Below are 17,461 nucleotides of genomic sequence, written 5' to 3'. Positions count from 1 at the left end.
GGGGCTTTCCAAGCAGAACATTCAGAGCTACTAACCCATGAAAAATGAGGGTGAAACGTTGTTTTTGTTGTTGTTGTTTTTTGGGGGTTTTTTCTTTTCCTTTTGTGTGTGTGTGTGTTCGTGGGAGTAGCTCTGAGTATTGCTCAGTGTGACATTCAAGAGTGAACTCATTGACTGGAGATGAGACCACTCCATTATTAGTTGTCATATTATTACTCATAATGAGTAGTTTGTCTGTTGCAAGAGCAAGGGAAGCACGGCAGTGTTATTTATTGAAGGCAAATCGCACTTTGGCATCTTGAGTGTTTGCTTTTTTTTTTTTGTCAGTCACTGTGTGATAAATTACTCTGCGCTTTTAATTCATTCTTTTACCTTAGAGATTTGTTTTTTGTGGGTTTTGTGTGTGTGTTGTGTGTTTTTCCCAGCCCCACAGCAGTAAAGATTATTTTCTGGGTCTGGAAATTGAAGCTGAAGCTAATTACCTTAAACCTGCATTCATTTAAATGGCCAACAGGGGGCGACTCTTGTGAAATAATTTTGTCTGTAATTATCTCACTGTAACCAGAACTTCAGTGCTGGTCTCGGTTAGGCCACCTGACCCTCGTAATGTCTTATTTCAAATAACCAGGATACCAAAATTAAGTTTTAAAACCCACGTCTACAAGCCAGTGGGTCTTCCTACGATGAATTCGTCCAAGCCTCATTTGTTTTTTTGTACATTCCTTTCACCATAAAAGTCTATAAACGTTATGCAGCATGTGACTGCTCTAGATAAAATGGCTTAAATGTACGTAAATCAGCTTAAAACAAATTATCTAAATTTCAATTTAGATTTTAGAAATTTCAATGCAGGATAAAATATTTAAATGATTAAATATATTATTACATTCACTGTACATAAACTGTTAAAAGGTAAGGACTGTGGTTGCTGATTTTTTTTTATGTAGTTTGTAATCCATGAATGAAAATGTTAAAAAAAAACCTGAATTAGTTATATAAAACTAATTCAGTTAAAAATATGCACAATTATTTATCAAATTGGTGAAAAATTATTTATTATTATTATTATTTTAGTGGTTCACAAAAAATCGTATGTATTTTATTAGTGATAATGTATATATTAACAACATATGGCTTTTATTCATGATTTTTATGTATTTTGCATTTTTTTTTAAAGAAAAAGAACATACACAACATTAGAATTTTTTTTTCTTTTAATAGAAAAAAAATTAGCCAATAATCTGAAGTTCTTTGTAGAACCAAGCAAAGATATCAAGGTTTTTTTTTTGTTTTTTTTTTATGTTGATATTGACATGAAAGTAACATAAAAGACATTTTCTCTAAAGATTGGGTAGTGACACCTATATCTATAGAAGAGTCAGAAATATAAGCTAATGTTCTTAAAATCCTTATTTTTTCCATTTTGAATAATGGCTGGTGAAAAAAATAACAGAAATGGACTCCTCAAGCCTGGAGTGTCACTGTGCTGTTAGTGGTGCTAATAAAAGTCTGCCACTGCTTTTCAAACTGAACTGGAGTAAAGGTAAAATGTTGGGGGACCTTGAGCACATCTTGCCAGTGTGTAACAGCAGGTTGCTGTTAGTGTGTTCTTACACTGCTTGTGTTTGTTTCATTTGCTGTGTGCTGTGTGGATTTTGTGTGTCTTACTCTGCCCTTTGTACTCTCTTTTTAAGAAGTCGGCCCCCAGGAGGAAATGTGCAGCCTGTAAGATTGTTGTTCACACCGGCTGCATGGAGCAACTAGAAAAGGTAGCGCACACACACACACACACACACACACACACACACACACACACACACACACACACACACACACACACAGTATGTGTATGGGTATAGAATAGCCTTTATTGTCATTGTACAGAGTACAACGAAATTGGAGTGCCACTCCCTTGGTGCAAGTTTCAATAATAAATATAAATGTAAAATATAAAAAGTACAAAAAAAACAATCGTAAGTACTCAAACAATAGTATGTACAATATATACAGGATAGCAGCATTAATATAATGACAGTATGAATAGCAGCATAATATAATGAAAGTGACGGTATGGAATAGGTTCAGTTGTTTTTGTGCTTATTTACTACGGTGATAGCTCTGGGAAAGAAGCTATCCCTGAATCTGTTTGTCCTGGTTTTATGTGACCTGTACCGTCGGCCTGACGGTAATAGTTCAAACAGTTGGTTGCTGGGGTGAGAGTGGTCCTTGATGATATTGCCAGCTCTGCTGAGGTACCGAGAGTTTGCAGTGACCTCCAGGCTGGGCAGAGAGCAGCCAGTGATCTTCTGGGCTGTGTTGATGACCCTCTGCAGTACTTTCCTGTCTGCAGCTGAGCACCCTGCATACCATGTTGTTATGCCGTACGTTAGGATGCTCTCTATGGTGGCTCTGTAAAATGTCACCAGCAGCCTCTCCTCCAGGTTGTTCCTCCTGAGCACTCTCAGAAAGTGGAGACGCTGCTGGGCCTTTTTAACCACCGCTGTAGTATTTGCAGTCCAGGAGAGGTCATCAGATATCTGCACGCCCAGAAACCTCATGGAGTGTACCCTCTCCACACAGCTCCCGTGAATGTAAAGTGGGGCCGGGTCTGCTCTGCCCTTCCTGAAGTCCAAGATAAGTTCTTTAGTTTTCGTGGTGTTCAGTTGGAGGTTGTTAACTGAACACCACTCAGTCAGTCTGTTGACCTCATCTCTGTAGTCCGACTCATCCCCCCTTGAGATGAGTCCAACCACTGTGGTGTCATCCGCGAACTTTATGATGGTGTTTGAGAGATGGGTAGGGGAGCAGTCGGATGTGTAGAGCGTAAACAGGAGGGGACTCAAAACACATCCTTGTGGAGACCCGGTGCTGAGTCAGGTAACCCTGACCATGATTGTAACCCTGTCACTAAAACCACATTTTGAGTCTTAAAAATGCTTTCAGACTTGTAGGGATGGGTATTTTATCCACATAAGGGCTGTTGATCCCCACAAGTATTGCAAACTTCCAATTTTTCTTGTCCCCACAAAGATATGTAACCATAGTACACAGACACACACACACACACACACACACACACACACACACACACACACACAGAGTTTATTGTTCATACTTCATTTTTGTCATAGTTCTCGATCCCTGGTTTATGCTCTTGGGTTCTGAGACTCAAATAAATATAATATTAAATAGCTGTTCCATTATTTCTAAGATCTTTAAATGCCTTTGATAAGATTTGTTATTTTCTTTCCCTATGTAAATTAAATGAAGCCGAGGCATGATAAGAAAACATATATTTTATTTATCCCAAAAGCTACAGCAGCCAAAACATTAAACATAAAAAGTAATAATTAAAGTAATAATTGGTAAAAATTTTAAATAAAATTGAAAAGTTATATAAGAAACTGAATATAGAATCAAAATACCTTACTAATTATTAGCACAAGCACACATGAGACTAAAAACAACTCCAGGTTATACACAGGGTTTAACAGGGTTGTAGTAACCAATGTGCTGCTTATCTTACAGGTATTACCTTCCAAAGGGTTATTGCATGAAGTACTCCATGAAATCGGAAATCTTTCTTGAAATGAGTCTTACACTTGACAAAGCCTCTGGGCAGTTACAAGCACATGAAGGTTGTTTTTAAATCAATGCCGTGAGAGCCGTAACTTAACTTCAGTGGTCACTGAGTCATGAAAAATGTCTGCAAAGTACCTGAGTAAAGTTTAATGACTGTGCCTGAACATTAGGTTAAAAAGCCTTTTCCCCTTCAAGCCATACTTCTACTGTGCATGTAGAAGTCTGACAACATTACTGCTTTATTAACAGATCAATTCAGAGTGGTGATATGTCTCTGCTCATTCTCCAGAGCACTGATTATATGAAATACTTGTCCATATTATGAATTAGTAAGAATGCTACTAGTACTAGCACTACCCCTGTACTTAGCAAGGCAGTATGCTCTCCACCACACAGTTTAAACTGTCATGGACCTCTGCTGTTTACTTGCAACATGACTGGCTAATAAGTTTCCCATTTTGGCTTTTGATTGGCTCTTACTAAATTCTCACATGAACCTTTACAAGAGATAAAACAATAATTCGCCACTGTTTAAAAGTATAAAACATTTAATTGATGCATAAGGTTCAGAAAAGCCTAAATGCAATGTTGAGATGTGAGAATTCGGGCTCTCAGGTGGTTAAAGATGCTCTGATGTAATAAAGTTTACTGTAGCTTACTAATAATTTTTGAAAGGTCTTTATGTCTGTGCATCAAAGTTTCACTGATCTTGGTTTTGTCCTGGCTTCCTCTCCCCACCCCAACCAGTCACAGCAGATGCCTGCACTTTCCTGAGCTTGGTTCTGCCGGATGGTTTTTCCTGTTTAAAGGGAGTTTTTCCTTCCCACTGTCACCAAGTGCTTGCTCACTGGGGTCTGATTGTTGAGGTTTTCTCTGTATTATTGTAGGGTCTTACAATTTAAAGCGCCTTGAGGCAAATGCTGTTGTGATTTGGCACAATAAAATTAAAATGAGTTTTAGCATGAATATATTCCAAACTCTTTCACCCCTAAGTTTAGCCATCTCAGTCAAATACCAAATCCTAACAGTAATTCTAACTAACCCTAAGTCTTAAGGCAGTTGGAAAAGATATATAATTTTTGTGATCATAAATAAAACAAATTCCCAACGGCAGCTACAGATGATTTATGTTAATTTTTAGTCTGAATGAGCAATTCTCGGGAAAACTAAAACCCTAATCTGCCAATTTTGTACAGGCATAATAACACACACACACACACACACACACACACACACACACACACACACACACACACACACACACACACACACACACACACACACACACACACATTCAGTGAGTGTATCATTATAATTATAGATGTCAGCTTTTCAAAATAGTAGCTTAACGATTGCCTGCATGTGATGCATTTATGGAGCATCTGTAAAAATGTAGCTGTGAAAAACAACCTCCCCAGATGGAAACTACAGCTTATCTCTTTTTTTAGATAAACTTCCGATGTAAGCCGACTTTCAGAGAGGGAGGATCCCGAACCCTGAGAGATGTAAGTGTGTAGCTGCATAAATGTGAGGGAGGAATCGGCTTTTTGTTTGAGGCGTTAAGTGAAAGAAATTGTGTTTCTGTGTTTGCCGGCAGAACATCCTCAGACACCACTGGGTTCACAGACGACGACAAGAGGGGAAATGTAGACAGTGTGGAAAGGTGAGTTTGCACTCAAAAACACATGCAGCTGCACACAGATGTTGTTCCTGTTCATGCAGACTGCCTCTTTGTTTCTGCAGAGTTTTCAGCAGAAGTTCTTCCACAGTAAAGAAATCATCGCCATCAGTTGTTCGTGGTGTAAACAGGCCGTAAGTCCGTTAATTCACGAGTAAATATGATATTTAACCCCACTAAGATGTTATTAGTGGGGAAATACAAGTTGTATTGTGCATTGAAGTGGATTAAATATAAACTTAAGCACTACAGGAAGTTTCTGTACCTATTTCCAAATATATATTAGAGTGACATCATTTGTTATTATTATTATTTCCACATTAACAAGGTCATGTAGACCCCACTCATGAATAGGCTGGTTGTACTGACACATCTGTAATCCCCCCAGTCTCTCATTTCCTGCTGTCTCTACAGCTGATTTTCTAATGTAGCCACACAGTAAAGTAAAGATAATCAATCATTTATGTACCCAATCTGTCTCGAGGCTGGAGGCGGAGAACTGCTAGTGTCACTGAAGGAAAGCACCTTAAAGAAAATGATGCATCACGTCCTTGTTTTTTGAAAATGTGGTTGCATTATTTAAAAATATTACATGTGTCATGGGCTCAATAGAGTAACTGAACCTATTTAATATTTTTGTATATGGTTACATAAATTCAAAATGTTCCCAGAACAGGGAATATGTCATAGGTTCAGTACTGTAATTGCACCCATTTAATGTCTGTGGCTCCCTTTATTTCCTGCTGTCTCTACAGCTGATTTTCTAATACAGCCACAAAATAAAGCAAACGTTGGGTACATAAATGATCAATAACCCGCCTCAAGGCTGGAGCCAGAGGACTGGTAGTATCACTGAAGCAAAGCACCATTTAATGTCTGTCACACAGAGCAGGGATGTCACTTTGACCTTATATGGGCCAGATCAGTGAAACTGTCCTTACTGTCAGTGTAAAGAAGTTTAACTACATATTGAATCCTTCACATATCTTAGTATAGGAAAATAGAAGTGCAATTTCAACAGTAGATGCTGTAGTTAATGGAAGAAATCTGTCAGCTATAATTATTATCTTTTTATTTATTCATTACTTACTGCAGATCCTCCATAAAAATATTGAAAATTCTATTGTAGCTAAAAAAAACCAAACCTAACCAAAAAAACCCAGGAAGTTCTGTTTTTAAATGTGTATCTATTTCTCAGATTCTCTGGTGTCGCATGAATGGCAATGTCAGTAGGAGATGCTGTAAAACTTCTGAAAATACAATTAAAAGTCCAAAATCGCTGCCTTCCTTCATACTTTCCAAAGCCATCCTTGGACCGAATTGGAGCCTTTGGTGGGCCAGTTCTTGCCCCCGACCCTTATGTTTGACACCACTGAGGTAGCATAAGAGAAGCAAATATTGGCACTCAGGGTGTTTTGTTTTTCTTATAAACAGCTGTGTTAGAGCACCACACACGGACAATAGAATAGAATAGCCTTTATTGTCATTGTACAGAGTACAACGAAATTGGAGTGCCACTCCCTTGGTGCAAGTTTCAATAATAAATATAAATGTAAAATATAAAAAGTACAAAAAAAACAATCGTAAGTACTCAAACAATAGTATGTACAATATATACAGGATAGCAGCATTGGCACAACATGTATGATAGTTTGGATTGCAAGTTTAGCGCATGACACGACCCTGAGGAGTGTTTTTTTGGGCTTTTTTTCCTTGCAGTTCCACAACAAGGTAACATGTTTCATGCTGCACCAGATAGAGGAGCCGTGTTCACTGGGGGCCCACGCCGGTGTCATAGTACCACCGTCCTGGATCATCAAAGTCAGGAAACCACAGGTATGCTCATACCCTCGCCGAGCACCCTCCTCGATCGCTCTGCTGGTTGATAAAGTTCACTGGGTGTCATCTTGTGACAGTAATGAGAAATGATTTTGTCGATCTAAGTTTAAGACTCAAAAAGAAGGCGTGTCACAAGTAGAGATGGACCGATCCGATATTACGTATCGGTATCGGTCCGATACTGACCTAAATTACTGGATCGGATATCGGAGAAAAATAAAAAATGTAATCCGATCCATTAAATATCACGAAAGCACCTCGCAAAACTTGCAACACGCCGTAACTCACCTCAGAACGTTAGCAGTCGGAGCAGTATGCATCACGTGATAGAGCGGCTGTGGCATGCGGGACCTGTCGGTGGTCTGGATAGCATGTGGAGCTTCGCTAGCAACCTGGCATTTCATCTCCGACAAAGTTATCCCCGAGAGAAGTAAAGCAAGTGTGTAAGTCCATCTCTGAATGTTTGTAAAACATTCCTGCGTTAAGCTTAACGAGCGACTGCCTCTCGCTCTCCTGCTGCTACTTCAATCGTGAAACTGCTTAAATGATCAGCTGATCGGCTTTTCTGTCGCGACTCCGTCTCTCTTGTTTGCTTTTGGCCCACTTTGCACCAGAAAGAGGAAACCAGCGGCTGAACAACAGCAGAACGTTTAAGCTTGATCAGCTGTTGTTAGAATTTATTTAATATTACTTTCTACTCCAGGATCTTTTTCTACGTAGCTGACGCTGGTAACTGTGCAGGGGCGGATCTAGCAAAGTTTAGCCAGGGGGGCCGATAGGGCATTAACTGGGAAAAGGGGGCACAAAGACATACTTTTCTTTCTTATTCTCATTTAAAATGTCGAGCTTTTAATAAATAATTATCTGACACCCAAAGTTTTAATTTGATGTAAAATGAATAGAAGTCAATTACTGTATATAGTGACTATTAAGTCTAATATATACCCTAGTAAGCTATAGTACTTTTTACTTTGGGAAGGTACCATCTGTGCAGTCTGCAATTTTGTTGAAGAAAGATGTTGAATCTATTTAATATTTCTTGAAAAATAATTGATTTCTGTCCATTTTCTTTCACACTGCATTAAATTAAGGTTGATTACGTCGATTAAGCATCATGAGGTGGCGCGTGAGGGGTGGTTCCCTATTTTTTATTTATTTATTTTTGTTGTTGCTGGGAGTTGGAACCCTATTAGTTAGGTTGCTTAATATTTACGCTAAGTACTCTTTAAAATACCAGAATAGGGAGGATGGTGTAGGTCTAAGTTTATAGATTGATCAGTATTGCTGAACTATGAAATATTTTTTTTGTATACAGGTATAACAGAATAGCTTTAGTGTAGTTGTTGTTTTAAACTTGAGTATGAACTTGCAGACTTGCAAAATGCAGCAAGATATTTTAAAAAATAGTTTTGTTGATTAAAAAACACTATATCGGATTCATATCGGTATCGGCAGATATCCAAATTTATGATATCGGTATCGGTATCGGACATAAAAAAGTGGTATCGTGCCATCTCTAGTCACAAGCTCAGTGTGTGCTAATGTGTGTGTGATTTTTGGGGTATGATGAGATGCGAACTGACACGTGTCTGGTCTGTCTGAGGGAACTCTGGGATTGTGTCTCTGTTATCACACACAGACACGCACACACATACTGCATATCTCTGTCGCGTCACATGCTTCATTGCACTTTTAATTACCATCACAGGGGACGTGGTGACAGTGACCTAACCACTGAACTCTGTGTGTGTATGTGTACCTTAGAGCTCCCTAAAGAACTCTGCCAGAAGAAAAAAGCGGACATCTTTCAAACGAAGGACAAGCAAGAAGGGATTAGATGTAAGTGATATTATCAGTTACACTGTCATAATACATTTTTAGCTCATGTTTATCCTTCATGTGATCTCGACTCAAGTAAAAAAAAAAAACATTAAACTAAATAAAAGTCGTTGCCGGCTGACTTCAAACTGTGTTTATAAAACATCGACTTCATTTAGGTATGAAATGAAAAATTCTTGCTTTAAATCTGCCTGGATTCTGATGGCCAGCAGGGGGCGACTGCTCTAACTGTGCAAAAAAATTAGATCGAGTAGAGGTATTTGGAGAAGTTACCTTATTTCTTTTCATTTTAAACACACTAAATGTTTTCTTAGTTATTTTTCTTTTATTAGTCTTCACTTGAGCATGATGAAAAAATATTTACAAAAAATATGGAGGAGGAAGTAGAATATAACTGAGGGCATGGCTAACCTGTGATTGACATGTCGGTATTGTATCTGTGCAGAGCTGTTTTTCAGTCATGTCCACACCTCGCTCTCATGCTTAGTTTAAAGAAGAAAAAAAGAACAACACCAAAATTGCCAAATCAAACCAAGCTCTAGGAAGCTATGTCCATCTTTGCTATACAGTCTATTATTGGATTATTAGGGTCATCTGATCTCAAATCATCGCGGGCTTCTGCTCCACCATCTGGAACTGGATCGACCGACTGATTTTCATAAAATACAAAAATTGATATATCAAGCTAAAATTTGTCAGCAGTCATCATATATGCCCAAACTTTGCACCATATTGAATGGATCATGATTTTAACATTTATGTTATGTGAACATTCTAATATTTTGATCTTATTGATCTCTTAGGAGTCTAAATGGCGTCCGTTCATGCTGAAGCCTCTCCCCTCTCCCCTCATGAAGCCCATCTTGGTTTTTGTGAATCCAAAGAGCGGCGGCAACCAGGTGAGCAAATGTCTTTAATCTTCTGTTTTCATCTGTTTGAGACGCCTTCTCTTCTCATTGTTGTTTGGAGATATTGTCGCTGCCTCACCTCGTCTGTCCTCAGCCTGTCTATAATTAATTTTCATTGTGAGGATGTCGGTTCAGACAAAAATTTGGTTTATCAGATGAACTGAGCTGAGCTGTTTTCACACATGAACTCCAAACATTATCGGGAGATTCGGGCGGAAACATCTTCAGAAGTTTCACAAATGTATCACACAACAGGAAACGGTTAGCTTCAGAAGTGTTGGCGCTGCAGGAAATACTCCGTTTTGTTTAGGCGAGCATGCAGGAGGTAGGACACAGCTGTGAATCCACCGGAAGATTACCTGCACAGCTCTCAGATATATGGACAACACGCAGATTTGTACTGGGGAGTTAAACAAGTTAAAGGCTCATTCAGCTGAGGCAGATGTTTGCATCTTACCTGCAACTCCGTCAGGTAAAAGTTCAGGGCTCCACTGCTTACTATAATCTTTTAGACTTCATCAGCAACATCTTCAGAACATAACACTGGGTTTAGTTTAAGATTTGGAGATTCATTTCTCAGATTTTCACAGATTTTTTTTTAATTTGCTTGCTGTTAGTGGCAGCTTTTTAAATATTGTAACATGAAGGAAGCTGAATTTTTTTCTGCTTTTTCTGTAGGGTGCCAAAGTGTTACAGATGTTTATGTGGATCTTGAATCCTCGTCAAGTCTTCGACCTTTCGCAGGGTGGACTGCGCGAGGCGTGAGTAATCTTCCCTTGGGGAGAGTGCTGGTGTTTCATTACAGCCTACACAGTTAGGCTGAAATCACCCTGAGCTTGACAGTTTAGTACCAATTACCTACTTTAAATCTTCATTTCACATCACCCTTATCTCAGTCCACCTCTGAGGGGGGAAAGCCATCTTTTCACTCCTCTTTTATTTAAATCCAAAGCTCACAGGTGAACAATTTTCATAAAATCTGGACCAATTACACCCACTCAACACTAATCAGCAGTCTTTTATTCTATAATATTACCTCTCTGCTTTGTTAGGTTGGAGTTGTATCGCAAAGTGCCAAATCTGAGGATCCTTGCCTGCGGAGGAGATGGCACGGTGACTATACATCTCTAATAGCCACTATTTTCTATTCTAAATTTCTACAACTTACACTTTGCCTTCATGTCTCGCTGTAGGTGGGTTGGATCCTGTCTGCTCTCGATGAGCTGCAGATGAATCCCCAGCCTCCGGTCGCTGTGCTTCCTCTGGGAACAGGAAATGACCTCGCCAGGACGCTCAACTGGGGTGGGGTGAGTTCCTAGCCTTGACTTCTGCTGCAGAGTTGATGGAGAGCAGCAGGGCGCAGCGGTGTGCCCTCTCTGAGTTTATGTGCAAATTTTTTGCACAACATGACTAAATAAATTAGATCTAACGAAGAAAAAGAAGAATAAGAGCAACAACAGCTCTTTCAGCATAAAAAACAAAAACATATTTAAGGGATTTAGAGAAGGGAACATTTGCGTTCTTCATGAGAGAGATGGAAATTTCCTTCTTCAGATTAAACATGACAGGTTTATAGCCATGTTGAGTATGCTCAAATATTAATATGCAGTAAAAATAAATTCTCTATTCCCCACCACCTCGGAGAGCTACAAAATGCCTCACCCACATTCCAGGATGTCTAAAAGAGCTCCCTTCCTCCATATAATCTCCCCCCCTGACCCTTAAGCCCGTTTGACCTCTTCAAAGCACAACTAAGATGACATGCTTGTTGGTGACATCACAGCAGCTTCCTGTAATTATGTTTCCTTTTTAATTTTAATTTTCTGCAGTTTTAAACAACTTTAAACACAACACAGAATCAACCCTCTGACAGCAAAACGGCTCGCTTAGCGCACCCCACCTCACTGGGAAACATCACAGCAGTGACACAGCTGCAGTGGGTGTTGTATTCAGAGCAGGTTTAAGTGTACAGAACAAACTGAGGTACAGAGTTTATAAATCCATAGGTCGAGTTGGCATTTCACTCAGGGTTTTTCGTGCATAGGAAACAGAAAGGGTTTGGGTTTCCCTCAGGGGAAAATCACTTATACTGTAAGAAAAAACAAACCATTTCCATCATTTTTTTAAAGTAGGGTTTCATTTCCTCAAGCGTAAAATACACTGTTTGTTTTCACATTCCAGAAATAATAGAAAAAAACGCATGGATGTCTTTAAGTAAGGTATCCCAGACTCATCGTTTCAATTATATGTGGACCAGTTGTGCTCACTGAGACTCACACACCAAAATAATAAGCCGCAGTTCATTGCTGCAAATTTTCTGAAATCTCTTTGTTATTATATTGTTTATTGTCTCATAGGGGGTCCAAACAATCGTTTTTTCCCCAGTGAGCTGTAAAAGATCCTCGTCTATTGCACAACAAACACAAAGCAAATATCATGAAGACACAGCTGCTAAAAATGACAAAACAATTTCCAAACTTATACAAAGAAAGTTCTCTATTCATTAAGAAAAGCTTTACTCATTTCATTAAGAAAAACACAGGAAAAATATGACCAAGATTTGTTGAAAGTAAACCAGAAACCCCACCATTTTACTACTTTTAGAGATTTTGATTCCTCCGACTACCGCCCGGAGCACAGAAATGTGAATAAACGTGCTTATATATTTCCTGATATTGTTGCAAGTGCTGATTATCATCCAGCATTGACAGCTGAATTAAACAGTGGGCCACCAGCCCTACAAATAGCAAAAAAACCCCCAAAACAATAAAACCCCTCTGGGGTAAGAAAACGACTCAGTTGACCACAATCTGCAATCTACTGACATCTAGTGGTGAGATTTTACACACTGTAACTTTAAAGATGTCTAGAGGAAATAGTGCAATTAAGTACATTTTTCAGATGTACCTTTTTCACTCTTGAAAATTTACAGTTTACACAAGCTAAATTTATGGTAAAAGACTCGTATGGAGTCTCAAACATAAAGCATATTGTACTGTTGTCAAGGTGGAACTTTTTCTAGAAATAGCCTTACAAAAGCTGGAAGTGTGGCATTTGTTGGATTATGAAAGGCGAGCCCTCCTCTGCTGGTTTTGACCTTCCTCTCCCCAAAACTTTCAGAAAGTCTGACAAAAATCTGCAACTTGTTCCTAAAACTCTGATGAAGCACTAAAGTTTGAAGAATCTGCCTCTTGACACACGTTTCAATAACAGCACTGCAGCAGATCTTTTACGAGCACCCACATTCTTCCATGAGACTTTTCATGAGATCAGCTATGTAGGCTTGTAGTGAGGATAATACATCAAATATTTCACGTATGAGTCAAAAGTTAGAGTGAAAAAAATTGATATGTCAGCAATTTTTCTTCACATTTTTCAGATAATTGGCATAAATGTATTAGTAAATTGATAAGAGGTCTTTACAAAAATCTATTTTCTGGCTGACATGCTGCAGTAAAATGACAGCATGCAGTACAGTGGGGCAAAAAAGTATTTAGTCAGCCACCGATTGTGCAAGTTCCCCCACTTAAAATGATGACAGAGGTCAGTAATTTGCACCAGAGGTACACTTCAACTGTGAGAGACAGAATGTGAAAAAAAAATCCATGAATCCACATGGTAGGATTTGTAAAGAATTTATTCGTAAATCAGGGTGGAAAATAAGTATTTGGTCACCTCAAACAAGGAAAATCTCTGGCTCTCACAGACCTGTAACGTCTTCTGTAAGAAGCTTTTCTGTCCCCCACTCATTACCTGTATGAATGGCACCTGTTTGAACTCATCATCTGTATAAAAGACACCTGTTCACAGCCTCAAATAGTCAGACTCCAAACTCCGCCATGGCCAAGACCAAAGAGCTTTCGAAGGACACCAGGAAAAGTATTGTAGACCTGCACCAGACTGGGAAGAGTGAATCTACAATAGGCAAGCAGCTTGGTGTGAAAAAATCAACTGTAGGAGCAATCATCAGAAAATGGAAGACATACAAGACCACTGATAATCTCCCTCGATCTGGGGCTCCACGCAAGATCTCATCCCGTGGGGTCAAAATGATCATGAGAACGGTGAGCAAAGATCCCAGAACCACACGGGGGGACCTGGTGAATGACCTGCAGAGAGCTGGGACCAAAGTAACAAAGGTCACCATCAGTAACACACTACAACGGCAGGGGATCAAATCCCGCAGTGCCAGACGTGTTCCGCTGCTGAAGCCAGTGCATGTCCAGGCCCGTCTGAAGTTTGCCAGAGAGCACATGGATGATACAGCAGAGGATTGGGAGAATGTCATGTGGTCAGATGAAACCAAAGTAGAACTTTTTGGTATAAACTCAACTCGTCGTGTTTGGAGGAAGAAGAATACTGAGTTGCATCCCAAGAACACCATACCTACTGTGAAGCATGGGGGTGGAAACATCATGCTATGGGGCTGTTTTTCTGCCAAGGGGACAGGACGACTGATCCGTGTTAAGGACAGAATGAATGGGGCCATGTATCGTGAGATTTTGAGCCAAAACCTCCTTCCATCAGTGAGAACTTTGAAGATGAAACGAGGCTGGGTCTTCCAACATGACAATGATCCAAAACACACCGCCCGGGCAACAAAGGAGTGGCTCCGTAAGAAGCATTTGAAAGTCCTGGAGTGGCCTAGCCAGTCTCCAGACCTCAACCCCATAGAAAATCTGTGGTGGGAGTTGAAAGTCCGTGTTGCTCGGCGACAGCCCCAAAACATCACTGCTCTCGAGAAGATCTGCATGGAGGAATGGGCCAAAATACCAGCTACAGTGTGTGCAAACCTGGTAAAGACCTATAGTAAACGTTTGACCTCTGTTATTGCCAACAAAGGTTATGTTACAAAGTATTGAGTTGTATTTTTGTTATTGACCAAATACTTATTTTCCACCCTGATTTACGAATAAATTCTTTACAAATCCTACCATGTGGATTCATGGATTTTTTTTTCACATTCTGTCTCTCACAGTTGAAGTGTACCTCTGGTGCAAATTACTGACCTCTGTCATCATTTTAGGGGGGGGAACTTGCACAATCGGTGGCTGACTAAATACTTTTTTGCCCCACTGTATATGTGACAGTAAGGATGGACCTTGTAGTTCAGTATCACTGAGTGTAATGAACTGTGCCGTCTCAGCCCTGCACCGAGCTGAACGATGAAGCAAGGACACGCGAATGACTTCAGCAGCTCCGGATGGAGCAGCAGTGAAAGCAATGATAAAACATTCCCGATACGTACAGAGATACACGCTTGGAGCGAAGACGGCCCTGAGTGGAAATTCTTATCTGCCATGTGATTAATTAGTCTAATTGCTCTATCCTTTTTGTCCTCTATTTCATCAAGTATTTCTGACTGCAGGCATTTTATCCACTTTGTCTATTTCCATTTCCTCTCCATTCCTCTGAGTTCTCATTTCTTATCCTTTTTTTTAACTGTTGGTGCATCTCCTTTCCTTTCCTTTCCTTTCCTTTCCTTGCCTTGCCTTGCCCTCACTGCTCTTCTCCTTGCTCCATTCCTTGTTCTCACTCTTTCATCCTCTTTTCTTCCTTTGACTTTCCCTTTTGCGCTTTCTTTAGAGTTTTTTTTTTTTCATTTCCTACCTTTCCTCTTTTTCCCAACTTTCTCCAACTTCTTTTGTTTTCATTTAATTTTTCTTTCATTTTCTGGACCTTCCTTCTTCATCCTGCTGTCTTTCCTTTACTGCTGTTCCCTCTCCTTCTTGCTCCTTTCTTTCTTCTCGCCTCTTTTTCTTTCAGTCTATATTGAAAGATAAATAAAATATATCTATTTCCTGTCCTCTATATTGTCCTTGTCTTTCCATTCTCTACTTTCCTCATATTTTCTTCCCTTTTCATTTATTTTTCCCCCCATTTGCTGGACCTTCCCTCATCATCTTGCTCTCTTCTCATTTAGTTTGCATTAGCTTTCTTTCCATTTCTTTCCACTTTTTTCTCTCCTCCTTCATTCTTCTCTTCTGTTTTGCTCATCTTTCCTCCTATCGCTTGTTTTTCCTTTCCTTCCCTTCCCTTCCCTTTCTCTCTCACCCTTATTTCTCCCTCTTCCTGCTATTTTATATTGCTTATGTGTCTTTCCTTCTTCTGTCCTGATCTCTCTCTCATCTCTCTGACACTCAGTTGTGTTACTCACCGCCGTATCTGTTCCACCTCTCGCTGCGTGAGTGTAACTGTCCCTGTGACTTGCTGTTTGAGTGTGAGCTCTCCTGCTGAGTGTGTGTCCTTGTTAGTACTTACATTGCGGGGACATAAATGGTGCGGACTTGTTTTGGACACACAAACGATCGTTTCCTCCATGCAAATGACTTGATTTGAGTGTTAATAACCTGTTGGGTCAAAGGTTAGGTTTTAGATTGTGTAGGTTTTGGTTAAATTAAGTTAATGTAAGTTGAAACCTGACTGTGTGTGTGTCAGCAGCTAAGAGGCCCTGCTGATGAGCGCTACTACCATCAGATTGTTTTCTCCTTATATGTGTGTGTGTTGTCTTTTGTCTTGTTTCCTTTATTTGTCCAAAAGGAGGGAGAAAATAAAAGCAAACGAAGACAGAAAACTGTACATGAGAGGGATCGACCTGCGGAGATTGTGAAATCCGTGGACGTGCATCATGTGGTTGTGTTTGATGCTCTTAAAGGTTATGGTTATAGTGGCAGTAATGAAACCTCAATCATCGCTCACTGAAATCCAATCATCGCATGCTGTTCCTGTCTGCTCCTCTCTTTTATTACTTAGTGTGTTTTCTTGCGCGTGGTGTTCTTGTTAGCAAGGAGATGAAAGAGGAATGGAGCGACAAGAAACAGCCTTAGCCTCTTCTTCAGTCTTCCACTGTCCACTTTCTCTCTCGTTCTTCTCTGCATCCCAGTCTGTTTTTAGCTGCTGTGCACATTCCTTAAATGTGATTCTCAAAATTTCTACTCCTTTTTTTTAATATATATATATATATATATTTTATTGCCTGAACTCAATGAGTAAAGCTGTGTGTATATCACAGCATTTAGACTGATTTACAAACAGCTAACAAATCCTCCAGAACTGGCAGTTCTTACAATTATTTGCTATTATTATTATTTATTTATTTTTTACTAGAAGTTACTCTTACATGGTGTTAACCAAACTCTAGCAGAATTAATTTTTACTGCAATATTTGATTTAGTTTTAGTCATAATTTAGACATCTAAATACTTTTAGTTTTATTCGACTTGTAGTTTTATTATTAAGATTATAGGAGCCAAATTCAAAAGTTGATTCATTGACTAAAGTGAAAAGGTTTGTTATGTCTTTACAGAGCAGAGGTGCTCCACAAGGTTTACAAAGTCTTATTTTGAAATCCTTCCAAGTGTTGTCGTTTTCATGAGAAACAGGGGAGCTGGTTGTACGGATGCCATTTGTCAGGTCTAACCTTCATTCTGATTGGATCATTTCCTAAATCGTCCCGCCTTTCTGCACAACTTAATTAGTTCTGATTGGATCTTATCTCTCTGAATATTTTGTTTATAGTTGTTGATGAAAGTGTCGCTATGTTTCATCAGTTTTCGTCCGTTAGTTTTCGTTTAGTTATTCTCATGTTTTGTGAGGGGGGGGAAAAAACTGCGAT

General features: G+C 39.4%; 1 protein-coding gene across 5 annotated transcripts in view; it reads left to right on the top strand.

The window, feature by feature from the left end:
* The window catches only part of LOC146554792 (diacylglycerol kinase iota-like), a 91,200-nt gene that overhangs the window by 52,913 nt on the left and 20,826 nt on the right, over positions 1-17,461 (top strand). For 4 of the 5 annotated variants that reach the window (XM_085251397.1, XM_085251395.1, XM_085251394.1 and 1 more), the window contains exons 4-13: positions 1,695-1,769; positions 5,031-5,087; positions 5,180-5,245; positions 5,326-5,394; positions 6,980-7,096; positions 8,864-8,938; positions 9,742-9,837; positions 10,525-10,607; positions 10,899-10,959; positions 11,040-11,153. In XM_085251397.1, the coding sequence (XP_085107523.1) occupies positions 1,695-1,769; positions 5,031-5,087; positions 5,180-5,245; positions 5,326-5,394; positions 6,980-7,096; positions 8,864-8,938; positions 9,742-9,837; positions 10,525-10,607; positions 10,899-10,959; positions 11,040-11,153 (813 nt within the window). The remainder of the gene's footprint in view (positions 1-1,694; positions 1,770-5,030; positions 5,088-5,179; positions 5,246-5,325; positions 5,395-6,979; positions 7,097-8,863; positions 8,939-9,741; positions 9,838-10,524; positions 10,608-10,898; positions 10,960-11,039; positions 11,154-17,461) is intronic. The other variant, XM_085251398.1, reaches the window with a different exon arrangement.

Source organism: Mchenga conophoros, linkage group LG17 (assembly GCF_057382185.1).
Source record: "Mchenga conophoros isolate Kocher_MC1m ecotype Shallow Benthic linkage group LG17, M_conophoros_male_GT1.1, whole genome shotgun sequence".
Lineage (NCBI taxonomy): Eukaryota > Metazoa > Chordata > Actinopteri > Cichliformes > Cichlidae > Mchenga > Mchenga conophoros.
Note: the sequence above shows the minus strand (reverse complement) of the source record. Positions and strands in the feature narration are given on the sequence as shown.